The 16,385-nt window shown below is 39.8% G+C and overlaps 1 protein-coding gene across 7 annotated transcripts in view; it reads left to right on the plus strand.

Moving 5' to 3' along the window:
- herc2 (HECT and RLD domain containing E3 ubiquitin protein ligase 2) overlaps window positions 1-16,385 on the plus strand; it is a 186,992-nt gene that overhangs the window by 144,987 nt on the left and 25,620 nt on the right. For all 7 annotated transcript variants that reach the window (XM_067985782.1, XM_067985783.1, XM_067985786.1 and 4 more), the window contains 13 exons: window positions 2,095-2,281; window positions 2,784-2,927; window positions 5,526-5,717; window positions 7,125-7,278; window positions 7,454-7,561; window positions 10,408-10,539; window positions 11,439-11,597; window positions 11,702-11,820; window positions 11,946-12,071; window positions 13,192-13,347; window positions 14,245-14,360; window positions 15,121-15,319; window positions 15,613-15,827. In XM_067985782.1, the coding sequence (XP_067841883.1) occupies window positions 2,095-2,281; window positions 2,784-2,927; window positions 5,526-5,717; window positions 7,125-7,278; window positions 7,454-7,561; window positions 10,408-10,539; window positions 11,439-11,597; window positions 11,702-11,820; window positions 11,946-12,071; window positions 13,192-13,347; window positions 14,245-14,360; window positions 15,121-15,319; window positions 15,613-15,827 (2,007 nt within the window). The remainder of the gene's footprint in view (window positions 1-2,094; window positions 2,282-2,783; window positions 2,928-5,525; window positions 5,718-7,124; window positions 7,279-7,453; window positions 7,562-10,407; window positions 10,540-11,438; window positions 11,598-11,701; window positions 11,821-11,945; window positions 12,072-13,191; window positions 13,348-14,244; window positions 14,361-15,120; window positions 15,320-15,612; window positions 15,828-16,385) is intronic.

Raw genomic sequence — 16,385 nt, forward strand, 5'->3', positions numbered from 1 at the left:
GTCCCACCTCAAATTCACCTTCCTTTTTTTTCAGATAGTCAGTCACCAACAACATCCTCTGTGACTGCGACTATGGTGCACTATCCCCTTTTTGCTCTCCTCAACCTCTTTTCAGCATTTGAAGTGGTCAGCCAATCCATCCTACACCACTGCCTTCTCCGTGGTCTATCTCTGTGGGACTGCCCTTGCTTGGTTCCACTCCTTCCTGCCCCAATGTAGCCAGCACACCTCTGGCTTCTCCTCCCAACCACATAATCACCTTGAGAGTACTCCAAGGTTTCATCCTTGGCTCTCTCCTTTTCCTTGTTTACACTGTGCCCTTTGTTGACATTATCCAAAGATATGGGATCAGCTTTCACATTTATACTGCTGACAACCAGCTCTACTCATTTGTTTCTTCAACTTAACCCTGACAAGACTGAAACAATCCTATTTGGCTGTAGCCAAAAAAAAATCTGTATCCTTGCCTCGGACTCCCCCTCCCTGGTTGCATGCTCAGTCTGAAGCTGATGATGCATGACCTTGATGTCCTGTTTGAAACTGTGCTGCGCTTTAAACTCCATATCCTATCGATTACGAAGACTGCTTTTCTTGCATCTCTGAAACATCACCCACTTCTACCCTAACCGCATGCTTGCTGCCACTGATACCCTTATTTAAGCTTTTTTGACCTTCGTGCTCAATTTCTTCAATGCCCTCCTTGCAAGCCTCCCACACTCGACCCTACATATACTCCAGCTCATCGAAAACTGCTGTGTCCATCTTGCCTCCACTAAATTCCATTCTCCCACCTCTACTGGCTTCCCATCTCCCCAATGTGTTGAATTCAAAGTCCTTATCCTTGTTTACAAATCCCTCAACAGCCTTGCCCCATCCTACCTCTGTAACCTCCTGAAACCCTATGTCCCAGTGAATGCCCTTTGTTCTTTCAGTTCTGGCCTCCTGTGCCTCCTCTTTGACCTCCTACTCCACTGTCGGTAGCAGAGCATATATGCACCATCTTGACCGAATTGCTGCCCTTTTGCAGCAGTTTCTCTTCTTTTAAATTTTGAACATTTGTGGTTTCTTTTCATTCTTTAAAATGACCATTTGTTTTCAACATATTCACCCTTTCCCACTTTTGTTAGAATAATTGGCTGGCGTTTTCTGCTTCCGCACTCGCCAGATTGTGGTTTTCCATCCTTTCATTATAATGGGTGGGAAATTCCACACTTGCAAGAGCAGACATAGAAAACTCCTACCATTGTCTTTTTTTATTGACTAAGTTGCCCTTTTTATAAGGGCCTGTAAATTGCTCCGAGTGGCAAACCAGCTATGGTCGCCGTGCATTCAATTTAAATTCACCCACTAAGTTACTGTGTTCACTTTGGTGGCAACTTCCTTGAACTGTGAGTTCAAGTAACATCAGCGTTCTTTCCGGGCTGTGTGAGTGGTGAAAGGATCTCTAAGGCCCCTCAAGCAATTAGCTTGAAGCAAGCCACTCTGCGAGCCCCATGAAGTGCAGTTCATAGACAAACAGCGCAGACTAAAAACCCGGATGTGCCCGATAAGGTATTATAAAATGGTGTAGAGAAAGTAAAATGAAGAGAGTATCAGATCAAAAGGCTCAGATAAAAGAGATAGAAGGAAAAGCTTAAAAAAAAATTAAAATTTTTTAATTAAAAATATTTCTTAAATGTCCAAAAACTATTAAAATCAGGAGTAGTGAGATGCCATATTATTAAAAGTTAATTTTTAGTGTCAGAGTGGTTGTTTGGCAGTCATTAAGACTTACCACGGTGTTAAAACTTAGTTTAGACTTAAAAAACTGAGCATAGCTGTTTTGTGGCGATATTAGTTCTTTTCCAGCTGGGCAGGAGAGCAAGTTGGCGCTGGTCTGTTGATTCTATTGATTGCAGCCGACGATGTCCCTTTTAAGGCGAAGCTGTCAGATCGCCGGTGAACCTGGAAGAGCAAGTTCCGGATTTCCGAGTTTGACTGGGCATATGCGGTCGCCGGAACTTGATCTTTGATTTCGCCGCTAGTAGTTTTGACCGTTGTTTCGAAAGCAATTTCCGGCCCACTTTTTTTTTGTATTAATTTTTTTTCCTGTAGGGATGCTTTGGTAGGAGCCCTGATGCCAGCCAGCATGATTGCGCCTGTGGAATGCACATCATCGTCTCCTGTACCACCATCAGACTCATCTGCTGCCACAAGCCCAGCTGGTGAGAGTGCTTCAGAAGTGGCAAGTGATGGGGAAGAGAGAGTGAGTCCAAATCCTTGGCAGGACAGGAGAGGGGAGGTGAGAATACAAATGCAAGTCTGGGATGGCAGTTTGTTGGTGATAGAATCCTCTAAATGAACATTTATAAAAATATATATAGTAAAACATTTGGGATCTTGGTTGAGTTTAAAAATAAAGGAGAACTGTATTTACTGCCATTGGGCCGTAATCCTAAATGCTATAAAGGGAGTTAACAGCACAGTTACTGGTGTCAGTTGGTTAACCGTTTGTTGTCTTCCGCTCCCCCTCAAGCGTACTTTTTTGGAGAGAGGCTGGAAAGGGTCATTATGCCAGAACTTAAGCCATACCATTTCTAAACTGGTCATCAGTTGCTTCCTCAAAAGCAGTTGTGACCTGCTCACCCACTTTATTCACAGAATAGTGAATAATGTATATCCAGTGCTCTACTGCTAGATCCAGTAGGCTGCTAAGATCTAGTACCTTTTTAACAATTTTCTGAGACTTTCAATAACCATTTCTCAGATCTCTAAAATATGTTTGTTCTTTTTTTGTCTTGAAGGTTGCACCTTCGGAAGAAGCCGTAACGCCATCATCTGCAGTTACTCCTTCTACCTCAGCTACATCTGCTCGTCCTTTCATTCCTGTAACTGATGATCCTAGGGCTGCCAGTATCATAGCAGAGACTATGACCAAAACAAAGGAGGTAATCCATGAAATAACAATATAATTGAAATGATTTGCTAAGGAAGGTGTACTGAAACAGGCTGGCGTGTCTTGTTGATTATACCAATAGGATAGTAAGTGGTAATAATGGATGGATGGATTGGATTAGATTCAACCTTTTTAAGGAGTCTAGTGGGAAATGGCTGCTCTGATGTTGTTCCTCCAGGGCGTGAGTAGTCTGTGTTCTCTCCCTTATTCAAATGCCACTTCTATATTGTCCTTTGGCTGCTGGCCCCTGTAGTTCGGGTCTCATGTAGCCAGTGGCCAAGAGAAGCTAAAATTGTCGGATTTGATTAGACAAGTGGATCTTGCTGCCTGCCACTGATCTAGCTTTGCTAGAGGGAGATCAAAGAAAATGAATGACAGCTCTGGATTGGGTGCAACTTGAAATACTGACTGCTGATCATACTTCCAAGTGTACATTGGAACATTGATAGATTAAGTGAGTGGGCAAAACTGTGGCAGATGGAGTTTGACATGGGAAAGTGTGAGATCAACCACTTTGCACCTAAGAAAGATCAAACTATTTTCTAAATGGCGAGAAGCTAGGAACTGTGGATGAGCAAAGAGATTTCATAGAATCAAAGAATAATACACACAGAAGGAGGCCATTCGACCCATTGTGCCTGTGCCAGCTCTTTGAAAGAGCTATCCAATTAGTACCACTCCCCTGCTCTTTCCCCATAGCCCTGCAAATTTTTTCCACTTCGTGTTTATCCAATTCCCTTTTGAAAGTTATTATTGAATCTTCCACCACCCTTTCAGGCAGTGCATTCCAGATCATAACAACTCACTGCGTAAAAAAGTTTACCTCATGTCGCCTCTGGTTCTTTTGCCAATTACCTTAAATCTGTGTCCTCTGATCACTGACCCTTCTGCCACTGGAAACAGTTTCTTATTTATTCTATCAAAGCCCTTAATGATTTTGAACACCTCTATCAAATCTCCCCTTAACCTCTGCTCTAAGGAGAATAACCCCACATTTTCTAGTCTCCATGTAACCGAAGTCTTTCATCCGTGGTGCCATTCTAGTAAATCTCCTCTGCACCCTCTCCAAGGCCATGACACCCTTCCTAAAGTGTTTTGCCCAGAATTGGACACAATACTCCAGCCGGGGCCTAACCTGTGTTTTATAAAAGTTTAGCATAACTTTCTTGCTTTTGTAATCTGTGCCTCAATTTATAAAGCCAAGGATTCCATATGGCTTTTTGACAGCCTTCTCAACTTGTTCTGCCACCTTCAAAGACCCCCAGGACCCTCTGTTCCTGCACCCCCTTTAAAATTGTACTGTTTAGTTTATAATACCTCTTCATTCTTCCTACCAAAATTAATCACTTCACACTTATCTGCGTTAAATTTCATCTGCCATATGTCTGCCCATTTCACCAGTCTGTCTGTGCCCTCCTGAAGTCTGTTATTATCCTCCTCACTGTTTACTACATTTCTGAGATTTTTGTCATCTCCAAACTTTGAAATTATGCCTAAGTCCACATCATTAATATATATCAAAATGAGCAGTGGTCCCAACACTGACCTCTGGGGGACACCACTGCAAACTTCTCTCTAGTCTGAAAAGCAACCACTATTTTCTTTTGTTCCTTAGCCAATTTCGTATCCACGCAGCAACTGCCCCTTTAATCTCATGGACTTCAATTTTGCTAACAAGTCTATTATGTGGTACTTTTTCAAACGCTATTTGGAAGTCCATATTCAAAGCATCAACCACACTACCCTCATCACTACCCGTTACTTCATCAAAAGGGTCCAAGTACAGATATCACTAAAAGCTAGTGGACAGGTACAAAAAATAATGAAAATGGCTAATGGAATGCTAGCCTTTATCTCAAGAGTGCTGGAATATAAAAGGGTGGAAGTTATGTTACAGCTGTACAGAGCTCTGGTTAGGCCCCATCTGGAGCACTGCATTCAGTTCTGGGCACCGCTCCTCAGGAAGGATATATTGGCCTTGGAGGGAGTGTAGCACTGATTCACCAGAATGATACTGGGACTAAATAGACTGGATTTGTGTTCCCTTGAATATAGATGATTAGGGGGTGATCTAATAGAAGTGTTTAAGATGGTTAAAGGATTTGATAGAGTAGCTAGAGAGAAACTATTTCCTCTGGTGGGAGAGTCCAGAACAAGGGGGCATAACCTTAAAATTAGAGCTAGTCTTTCAGGGGTGAAGTCAGAAATCACGTCACACAAAGGGTAGTTGAAATCTGCAACTCTCTTCCCCCAAGAAGCTGTTGAGGCTAGGTCAATTGAAAATTTCAAAACTGAGATTGATAGATTTTTGTTAGGCAAGGGAATAAAGAGTTATGGAACCAAGGTGGGTAGATGGAGTTAAGATACAGATCAGCCATGATCTAATTGAATGGCGGAACAGGCTCAAGGGGCTGAATGGCCTACGCCTGGTCCTATGTTCCTATTAATGCATATCTGTAGAATGGAGGACACACTATATAAATTTGAAAGGAAAATGAATACATATTTTGAACATGTCTTTCATATATTAAAGAAAAGCACACGATCTTAAATTTTTGAGTTAAAATAATGTTTCTTTTTCCTCAAAAAGGATTCAGAAAACCAGGCTAAATCATCGGGGCCAGAACCACAACACCTAGATGAATTCACAAGTCTCCTTGTACCAGATGACACTCGAATAATGGTTGATTTGTTGAAGTTGGCTGTGTCAAACCGTGCTGGTGAAAAAGGCAAAGATGTCTTGTCAGCTGTGCTTTCAGCCATGGGTACTGCCTACCCACAGGTAAATACAAACACTTCGACGACACCAAACAAAGTCGTGGCTCTGTAGCCCAGTAGGCAAAGCACTTCCTTTTTGACATGAGCCTCGAAATTGTGTATATGATATCAACGTATGACTTTACATTGCTGTTTTAATGGAGATGTTAACCTGTTGAAAATAAGCGGTGAATACCTTTGTTAAAATAGTGGGCAAAATAAAGTTATAGAAATGAATTAAGCATTCGTACGCTCATATAGCACACAGTAATTTCTTGTCGATAGAGATTAAGTAGTGCCTCTTCCCACCTTTGGGAAGTAAAAAATACCAGACATACCTTTATTTAGCAGCAACTGCCCTGGATAACTTATTATGTAATGTGTTGGAAGCAGCCATGAGGGCATATATCACTTGATCTTTCCGCACTTCTTAGCTGAAGGACAGCGGACAGAGCTGAAAACTGAGCTTTTTAATCTGCTTCAAGAATCGAAATGATGGATGATTTTTCTTAAATTCTGCTCTGGCTTTTTTGATCATTTTGTCCTGTTGCTTCTCGCCTAAAATGACAACATGTGATGTGGTAGTTCCGCGAGTGACTGCTGTCCTCCAGCTCTTTGCCCAGTGATCGTTTTATATATCTGCATGTCCCTTACTGAGCATTGACCAGGGATTGAGAATTTATCCAATGATCCGACTGGGTAGAAGGGGAGGGATCGACTATCAATGATTTTCGATTTCATTCTGGCTTTGGAATGTAATAAATGTATGTTAGAAAATCAGAACAGTGATCCCAACAAATTTAGAAAGAATATAAATTGTTACAGTAGGAAGGATTTATGAATTGGATATATAACTTATAAAATTTCATGGGTAACATAGAGTTGTTGGCTGACATTAGTGATAACATTATTTAATGATTACACATCTCTCTATATCAGCAAATTGAGGATAAGTTAAAGATTAAAAATTGCAAATTTAGTCAATCGGATCTACTGTCACTTTGGCATGATGGAAACCATCTGTTATCACTGCACTTGCGGTACAATTTTTTTTGCTTCATAGAGCTCATAATGTGGTGAAATCATAGTAGAATAAGATACAGATTCATTCCTGTCTTATTTATTGGGGCCTTTAAAAGATTTTTTAAAAATTATTTCATAAATCCTCAAAAAGCAAACATTTGCAGTATTTTGCTTTGTTAACATAAGTTAGGTCAGTGAAAATAAGAATGTATGTTCTAAAATAAGTTTTCAAGCTCTTTTTCAGTAACTATTATTATTGTTTTTGGGCCATTGTTGCCGTTGAATTTTTGAGGCAATCTTTCATGACTTTTAATCCCTGATGGACTTCTTACTCATTCCAAACTTTATTATGGTTTAATGTCCTGTATTTGTTCATCTTTTGATTTCAAACACCATTTCCACTCTGCAGGTGGCTGACATGATGTTGGAGCTGTGCGTGACTGAGTTAGAAGATGTGGCCTCAGATTCTCAGAGTGGGCGCCATTCTCCTCAGCCAGTGATAGTGGAAAGCAGTCATCCGTACACTGATGACACATCTACCAGTGGAACGGTGAAAATACCAGGTATGTACCTCACGCAAGTGTGTTGAGTTAAAAGACGTCGATGCAGTATGCTCGGTCGCTCATGTTCTTTAGCACCTTTCTGTATTTGGAATGAATAACTAATCTGTGGAAGGAAAGCTGAGATGTGCAAGTGGATAACATTTTTTTGGGGGGGTTGGTTTTGGATGTTTCTCAGGTGCTGAAGGTCTTCGAGTAGAGTTTGACCGGCAGTGTTCTACAGAGCGTCGTCATGACCCATTGACCATAATGGATGGTGCCAACAGGATAGTGTCGGTTCGATCAGGTAATAACGTTCATACAACCTAACTTTTCACATACATGTGATTCTATGTATTAAAAAATCTTCCCTTTGAGCACTGGAATGTTAAATTGATAGTATTTATAAAACTGCTTTCCTTTCCCCTAGTATCTAAATAGATTTTTAGTGTTTCGTACGCCAGTAATGTATTTTGAACTGCTTCTAAAATTCAGTGTACTAGAAGCTCAAAACATCATTGGAATCTTCCAGGTCATGTACCTTCTGAATTGTGAACCTGGAGCACTATGCATTATAATTTTATAGAGTAAGCAAAGGAACAGCTCCTGTTGATGGCGAATTGAAACAAGATTTAATAAATTCAGCTAAGGAATGACAATCTGAAAGAGATACAGAACGTAGATAAACTAGTTACTGAATAGATTTTGTTCAGCAAATCATTACTGTTACATTGAATGAATGCTAGCTCATTGTTTTCTGCTGATTCATATGTTTCTCGCTTAGCCAGGGGTGATCAGCCTTATAAAGGTCAAGGATCCGAAAAAGAAATAGTATTCTGACAAAGAGCCACTTGTTTTTACCTTATTTTTTCTCTCGTGATCTTTTCTTCTTTATTTCTATCTACGTAATATCGCCCGCCTCCACTCCTACCTCAGCCGATCTGCTGCTAAAACCCTAACCCATGCCTTTGACACTGGGGTAATTGTGACCTAACCTGCCCGGCGGGAAACTAATGAGATCCGATAGGCTACCTGATGCACATCCCGTCTGATTTGAAGACAATGGCAAGTAAAATCAGGCAGGGTGTAAAATGGGTATCTGATCCAATCACATCAGTTTCCTGCCGAACTGATTAGGTTAAAATGATCCCCTCCACCCCTAGTTGCAGTAGCCATAGGGGTTAGTATTGCCTTTCATTTTTGAGGCAAACGTTCATTGCTTTTAATCCCTGTTGGACTTTTCTCATTTGTTCTAAATTTTATCATTTGTTAATGTTGTGTACTTATTAACCTTTTGATTTTAAGCACTATTGGCACTCTGCAAGTAGCTGACATGTTGGAGCTGTATGTGTCATAACTTATTTGAATGCTCTACAAGCTGGCCTCCCATCATCCACCCACTGTAAACTTAAGCACTCTGCTGCCCATTTTCTACCCCTCACCATGTTCCACTTGCCCATCACCTCTGTCCTTGCTAACCTACATTGACTCATGGTCCCCCAATGCCTCATATTTAAAATTCTCATCCTCTTGTTTAAATTGCCTCATGGCCTCATCCCTCCCTATCTCTGTAACCTCCTCTAGCCCAGAACTCTCTCTGTTTCTGTGTCTGAGTGATTCAGTTGACTGTTTGATCTTTTCTTAAAAGGTTGATTTGTTATTTACATCAGTTAGTTTACTCTCGGCAATCATTTCTACCATCTCCTCCTGTTCAGTTTTAACGCAAGTAGAAGTATTGGCATCGTTAATTAGTTTAGCATTAAACAATTCTGAAAGTTCATCAACGGAGCTCTTAAAAGAGTCACCTTTATCCAGTTTCTTATTGAAAATCTAAGTTTCATTTAGCTTGACCTGCTGTTGAACCACGTCTCCATTGAACTCTTTGTTCCTCTAACTCTGGCCTCTTCTCTCCCTCCCTCCATCCCTTCCCCCACCCCCACCACCCACCCATCCCTGCTTTGCCATACCAGTAACGGCCATGCCTTTAGCCGTCTTTGCCCCACATTCTAGAATTCCCACCCTAAACTCCTCCTCCTTCTCCCTCTCCTTTTAAGACTCTCCTTAAAACGCACCTCATTGACCCCTTCTAGTATCTCCTTTTTTGGTTCGGCATCTGTTTTTGATTACGGCTCTGTGAAGCACCGTGGGTGCTTTTGTACATTAAAGGTGCTTTGGAATGCAAGTTGTTGTTCCCTCTTCCCCTATAATGTTCATTCCTTCTAGTCTTGTCTCTGTCATTTCTCTTATTCTTTTGCTTTCACTCGCACTTGCACACAATTACCAGCACCAGCTCTTTGTCTCATAAACTCGAGCAGTGCTTCTGCTCCTGTTAACACCATATGACTCTTGCAGAGTTCAGCAGCACTGTGGTCATAGCAATGTTGTTGCTTGCTATTTAATCCTTTGGCAGATTCTAGATCAATTAATTGTTTAGTGCTGAGTTGCATGCAGCAGGCTCCACTGACAATGGATGTTGTGGTGCATTCAGGCTAATTTTACATGAAATAAAGATGTGAAGAAATAAGCAAATTTATCTGATGGCAGGTGCATTCCAGAGTCGTAGTTAAGAGGCAAAACCGTAATCTGTGTGACTCATTTCCAAACAGTTCTTGTTTATATAAGCAACAATTGCAGCTAATAGGATACAGCAGTGTTAGGAATTTTGCCTCTTAATGATGCTTTGTTTCCCCCCCTGAACTATCATCAAAACATGAAGAATAGATCATTCCACAATTTGTAATTTGTACTTTTCTACTTCATTCTCGAGTCTTTCTCTGCAATTTATGATTTCAAAGTGCCACATATTATAATCGGCTATGCTGTCATACACAGATTTATACCTTCAGGGCATTTTGTAAATGGGGAAAAAAGGATGGAGAAAAATTAGACCAGAATGTAGTAAAAATGTTTGGAGGAATAAAATGCAACCACAGAGATCTCTGGCAGCAGATTTAAAAAACCCTGGTGATTTACTATTACTTCAGTCCACTCAGAAATGGTATTTCCACTGGCTCCATAACTTCTTGTGCAAAATTGTGCTACTCAAGACAGCAAACCACACAGAACGCACAGAAAGTTGCTGGTTGTTGTGGCGTGACAGATTATGTGCCCTACTTATAATTTAGTTATGCAATTATATGTTGGCTATCACAGGTCGAGAGTGGTCTGACTGGTCCAGTGAGCTGAGAATTCCTGGCGATGAACTAAAGTGGAAGTTTACCAGTGATGGTTCTGTGAATGGCTGGGGGTGGCGATTTACTGTGTATCCCATAATGCCTGCTGCAGGTAATGTATGCTTGTGTATTTTTGTATTATAAAGTACATAGATAAGGAAGCCAAGCAGCACAGGCAGCGAGACTGTTCCCATTTTATTTTTTGTTCCACATTGCGGAATGCTTTTATAGGGATTGAATGCCAGTGGTCCATTTTGAGGGGTCTGAATGTTCAGATATATTGCAGTTTATGTTGCTGCCTGAACCCCTTGAATTGAATACTGCCTTTTAGTTTCCTTCGTTACTCACTGTACGAAAGCTGCTGTGCTTAGATGCCTGTCTTTTCACGTCTGCGGATTTTTATATAGTTTAGTATTCTGCCGAACTATTACCCATTACTGTTGTGATTAGTATCTATAAGCGGTTCTTTCAGTGACTGAAAACCTATCAAAGTTCAGCATTGGGTGTCTTTAAATTCTTTCAGCACTGAACCTCCCGTGCAGCATTTCTATAATTTATCTTTTTTTGCTACCTTACTTGTTTGCTCTACACAATGCGCCATCCTTTAGCCAAAAAAGCAGATTGGGAATGCACAAGGAGAAAGATCAGAGCAGTCTGGGGTAGTAGTCCCTTTTGTCAAATCATTGATTTTATTGTCTCTTTAACCCTCCCTCCACATCTTATTTGGGAATTACTTTGTGCTTGTTCCTGGTGCCATGGTTGAGATCAGTAACCTTCTGTTTGGGGAACCACAGACGCAAGCAAACCTTTGTTTCATTACTTCATGAATCCTATTAATCTGTGGTACAGCTTTCATAATATGGACTTGTTTATTCATGTAATAGCTATGGAAATAGATTTCTGTAAATTTGTAATATTAAAGATAAACATCTCTGGATTTGATTTGTCAGCATTGTGATTTTATTTTTTGTTTATGTAATCATACAATTAACTTTTTAATATTTGAACTAGGTCCTAAAGATCTTCTGTCAGATCGATGCATTTTGTCATGCCCTTCAATGGATTTAGTTACCTGCCTGTTGGATTTCCGATTAAGCTTTGCATCAAACAGAAGTATTGTGCCCCGTTTAGCTGCCTCTTTGGCAGCTTGTGCTCAGCTAAGTGCGCTTGGTAAGTATTAAAAGATGGTGAAGTACAGAAACTGTTGCAGCGTCAGCCATTATGAAGACCGTAATGAATTAACAATCTTTTTTGCTTTATATAAAAACTGACAGCTGCCAGTCACAGGATGTGGGCCTTGCAGAGACTGCGCAAACTTTTGACAACCGAGTTTGGTCAGACCATAAATATCAATAGGCTTCTTGGTGACAGTGATGGAGAATCACGATCTCTGGTATGGTGACAACCTATTTAAGAATGAATATTTAATGCTGTTTGCCCACTGCTAATTTTTTAAAAAAATGTAAAACATTTAGCATAGTACGCTCACTGAGAAAAATACATTTTTTTTCCCTTTAGAGCTTTACTGGAACTGCGTTAGCCGCATTAGTCAAAGGTCTTCCAGAAGCTTTACAGCGGCAGTATGAATATGAAGATCCCATAGTAAGAGGAGGAAAGCAGCTCCTTCACAGCCCTTTCTTCAAGGTAATCATTTTTGTTTGTGTATGTAATTAAACATTTAAATTTGGAGAAGTTGGAAGTTTGGGTTTAAGAGGAGATATTTTTCTAACCTTTTCATTTTCACACATTAGCTCCCCTAATGGCCGAGTAGACAAAGGCATAATCAGAAGGTCTTGAGTTTGACTCTTGGTATGTGTTGAGTTAGCTGATCACAGCTTGTAGCAATGGGAGATGCTACAATTAGCCTCAGCACCCACGAGCTAGGGGGAAAACGCAAGCTCCATTCCTGATTGCTATCCATTCACTTCAGCTTGAAAGCGCACATGTGGAATGATGTGCCTTGTTGATAAAGAAGTAGTATTTTAGAGAAAACATTATTTCGGTGGCACAAGATTCCTGCTGCAAAATATTGTTACACTTTTTTGATGCGCATTAATAATTTTCATATTGTAATTTAAAAGATCAAGTATAAATTCTTAGCAGAATTTACCTTTTTATTTTAGCCACAATACATGATCTGCCCTTTTTGAATAGAGCACAAAATAAAGAAAAAATAAAGACACACTTGCATTTATATAGTGCCTTTCACGACCTCAAGATGTCCCAAGCGCTTTACAGCCAATGAAGTACTTTTGAAGTATAGTCACTGTTGTAATGTAGAAAATGCGGCAGCCAATTTGCGCACAGCAAGGTCCCACAAATACCGATGTGATAATGACCAGATAATCTGTTTTAGTGATGTTGGTTGAGGGATAAATATTGGCCAGGACACAAATTATGATCAGGTTATCATTTGAAAGATGTTTCCTTATTGGGACTGAAATGTATAAAGAAATCTTGCGGCTGAATTATTTCAGTTAAGATACTTTTAGTATTTAAATGATGAAAAGATTATTTCTTATGCCAATTTTCTCCCTAGCATTGACTCCTTGCTGGAGCATGGTTCCATGGGTGGTTGGAGCTCTTCAGCACCTTGCTCCAGTGCCCGTTCTTGGTGTGTCATCTCAAAAGCGAGTTTTGGCAGGTTATTTGACCGTGGAGAGTCGCTCAGCTGAGCCCAGTCCTATCTTCACCTGAAGTCCAATTTTTGCCTAAAGACAGAATTGTAATGAAACCTTTACTTAAACAGTTCTTTGTTTTGCAGGTTTTAGTCGCTCTGGCATGTGATTTAGAGCTTGATACTCTGCCTTGCTGTGCTGAGACACACAAGTGGGCTTGGTTTAGAAGATACTGCACGGCCTTGAGAGTTGCTGTGGCTCTAGATAAGAGAACGCCATTGCCACGGCAGTTTCCTGATGAGGTAATAAATATTAAGCATGCTTATGTAGCCCCAGTCCTTGCGTATTGTTAGTGAACATTCAAAACACGTTATTTTCCAAACCTTAGAACTAACCTATAAAATTAGGTACAATGTTAACTATCTGCACTATTCACTCTTGGGAACAAAGGTGTTGCCTCTGACTCTCAAAAACTCTGCTGATTGGTAATACATCCTTGATTTGCTCAAGTTAAATTAGATATGCAACCGTTGACGAGGTGGAAAATCTGGCCCAAATACTTAGCTCCGTTCAAAAATATGCACATTTCAACACCCAATAATCTGTCCACCATTGGTTGTTACAATGATGAGTAGTGTTATTACAGATGAGGAAGACTATTTGGCCCACCCTAAATCATCCATCCAGAAAGACCCTACTGGAAATCGATATATAAATTGTCTTAACATAATTCGTAGGTTATACCAAATAGTATAGCCAACAGCTGATTTCTTCGTAATGGGTTGCATTGGATTAATATAGATTTGTGTCAGAGGATTCAACTTGTTTTTACAGTTATACAGAAATTTTCTAATTTTGTTTAATTATATAAATGATTCCTAATTAACACTGAATTCTATTTTATTTGTAGAATGTTGCATCCATATTTCATAGTGGATTTGTAAATTTGGAGTTACTGATCAAGTATGGAAATGTTCATGCTGATGTTGGTACTTTCTTTACTGTACCACTCTACAAAGTAAAAATGTTTAATAAACGTTACAATTTTCAACTTTTAATATTTAGCTAGTTAAATCTGTGCTTTACGGGTAAATGAGTACTCAATTATTTTGGTTTCTAGCTTCTACTGAAGTACAAGATTGGAAACATTTTAGAACATAATTTCACTGTCCTATACTTTGTTTTGTGCTCTGGTGCAGGTGGCAAAAAAAATCCGTGAACTAATGATTGATAATGAAAATATGAATGTTCTTCACGAAAGCCATGATGTGTTTAGAAGAGAGCAAGATGAACAACTTGTCCAGTGGATGAACAGGTACTGAGCCAATAGTGTCGCTATTTCATTACATGTACAAAATACTCAGTGTGACAATGCTGCTAAATTTTATTGTGACTTTAATTTGCCGCTATGTATAAATGCTATATTCATTGTTTTTTTATGAACTATTTTAAAGGAATATTTTTCTGATTTTATGTTCCTAATTGCTTTGACATGATCTCAAAAATAGTAATGAGCAACTTGACCCATGATAGCGCTCTCACTGAAATGATTTTCCCCTCTCCATATAGTGAAATCTAATGTCAACACATAGCTTAGCGCTTTTTTCTCTGCCTTCCCTCAGTTTCTCCCTGCTTCATGCCAGACGAAAAGCCAGGCAGTGACCTACTCCCAAGTTCCACCCAAGGTATTCATTTACAGCCACTAGCAGCTATGTGAGATGGAGCCCAGGGTGACGCTTCCTGTATTCTGCTGTAGAGAAGCAGTTGACCTCCCTATGATGGCATCAATGAAATCAGCAAATCACTGTGCAGACGATCATTAGCAGAAGTCTAGTACCCATCATGTCTTGGCACCAAGTGTTAGAGACCAAATTGTTATTGACCGATTTCACTGGGATATTTATGGACTAAGCAATGTTGCTGATAGAAAGGGAAAATTTTGCAGTTCTTAAATATCTCATCTAATTTACCCACTAAGCTGAGTGAGAAAGACCGGAGAAAAACAAAACTCTGGGCGCCGAGAAAAATGAGACTTGACAGAAAATGTAAAATTCACATTTATTTTTGTTTAACAGACGGTCTGATGATTGGACCCTTTCTGCTGGCGGAAGTGGAACTATTTATGGCTGGGGCCACAACCACAGAGGTCAGCTGGGAGGTATAGAAGGTGCAAAAGTTAAAGTTCCAACGCCATGTGAGGCGTTGGCAACCTTAAGACCTGTGCAGCTGATTGGTGGAGAACAGACGTTGTTTGCAGTAACAGCAGATGGAAAGGTGCATGTTCAAATGTCCTTTGTACTCTCAACGAATGATATCTTATTTTGAAGAATGTATATATGTGCTATCAATTCATTTTTTGAGATATGGTAGTGTGAAACATCAAATAAAAATGGGTACAGTGTAACCTACCACATATTATCTTGACTTTTTTAGTAGCAAAATGGCACTGTTAAAATTGTTTTGCAGAGTGTTCAATAGTTGACCAATGAAGCATCAGAAGGAATATGGCTGTACGGCAATAAAGATACAATGCATGAATAATTCTGATTCTTACTGTATTACATTAGTTGTATGCCACTGGATACGGAGCTGGAGGAAGACTGGGGATTGGAGGAACAGAGTCTGTATCTACCCCCACTTTGCTGGAATCCATTCAACATGTGTTTGTAAAGAAGGTGGCAGTGAATTCGGGGGGCAAGCACTGCCTTGCCTTGTCGTCTGAAGGAGAAGTCTACTCTTGGGGTGAGGCAGAAGATGGCAAGCTGGGGCATGGCAACAGGAGGTAAGAGAGAAATTGTGTATTCTAAAAATGATTAGTAATATAACATATAGTTTATAAATTTCTAGGCAGAAATTTTATCCTAGGCATCTTAATTGCACATTCTATTTTTTTAAAATAAATTTAAACATAGAAAATGCTGGAAATACTCAACAAGTCAGGCAACATCTGCGGCGAAAGAAACAAAGTTAACGTTTCAGGTCGATCACCCTTCGTCAAAACTGCAGTATTTTGCTTTTGAATCTGTAGAAATTTATTGCTTTTGCCTCTGAGGAAAATGGGAAGCACTTGCCTCTCAAACAAAAAAGATAAACTATTTGAACCTAAAAGCTATGAATTTATTTGTATCCTTGGTTCAGTCAAGGACAAAACTAGACAATCTCCTCAATAATACGTAAAATACATGGTTTGTGTCACTCAATGTTGCTGCCTTAATTTGAGTCATCATCTGACTCGAGCACTGTGATTGTAATATGGGTGTAACAATTGCAATACCTAGTGCCCCTTTCCTAGAAGCTGTATGTAATTGCTTGTTCCTGTTGCTAACTCTTTGTTTTACTT

Source organism: Heptranchias perlo, chromosome 6 (genome assembly GCF_035084215.1).
Source record: "Heptranchias perlo isolate sHepPer1 chromosome 6, sHepPer1.hap1, whole genome shotgun sequence".
NCBI classification, from domain to species: Eukaryota; Metazoa; Chordata; class Chondrichthyes; order Hexanchiformes; family Hexanchidae; genus Heptranchias; species Heptranchias perlo.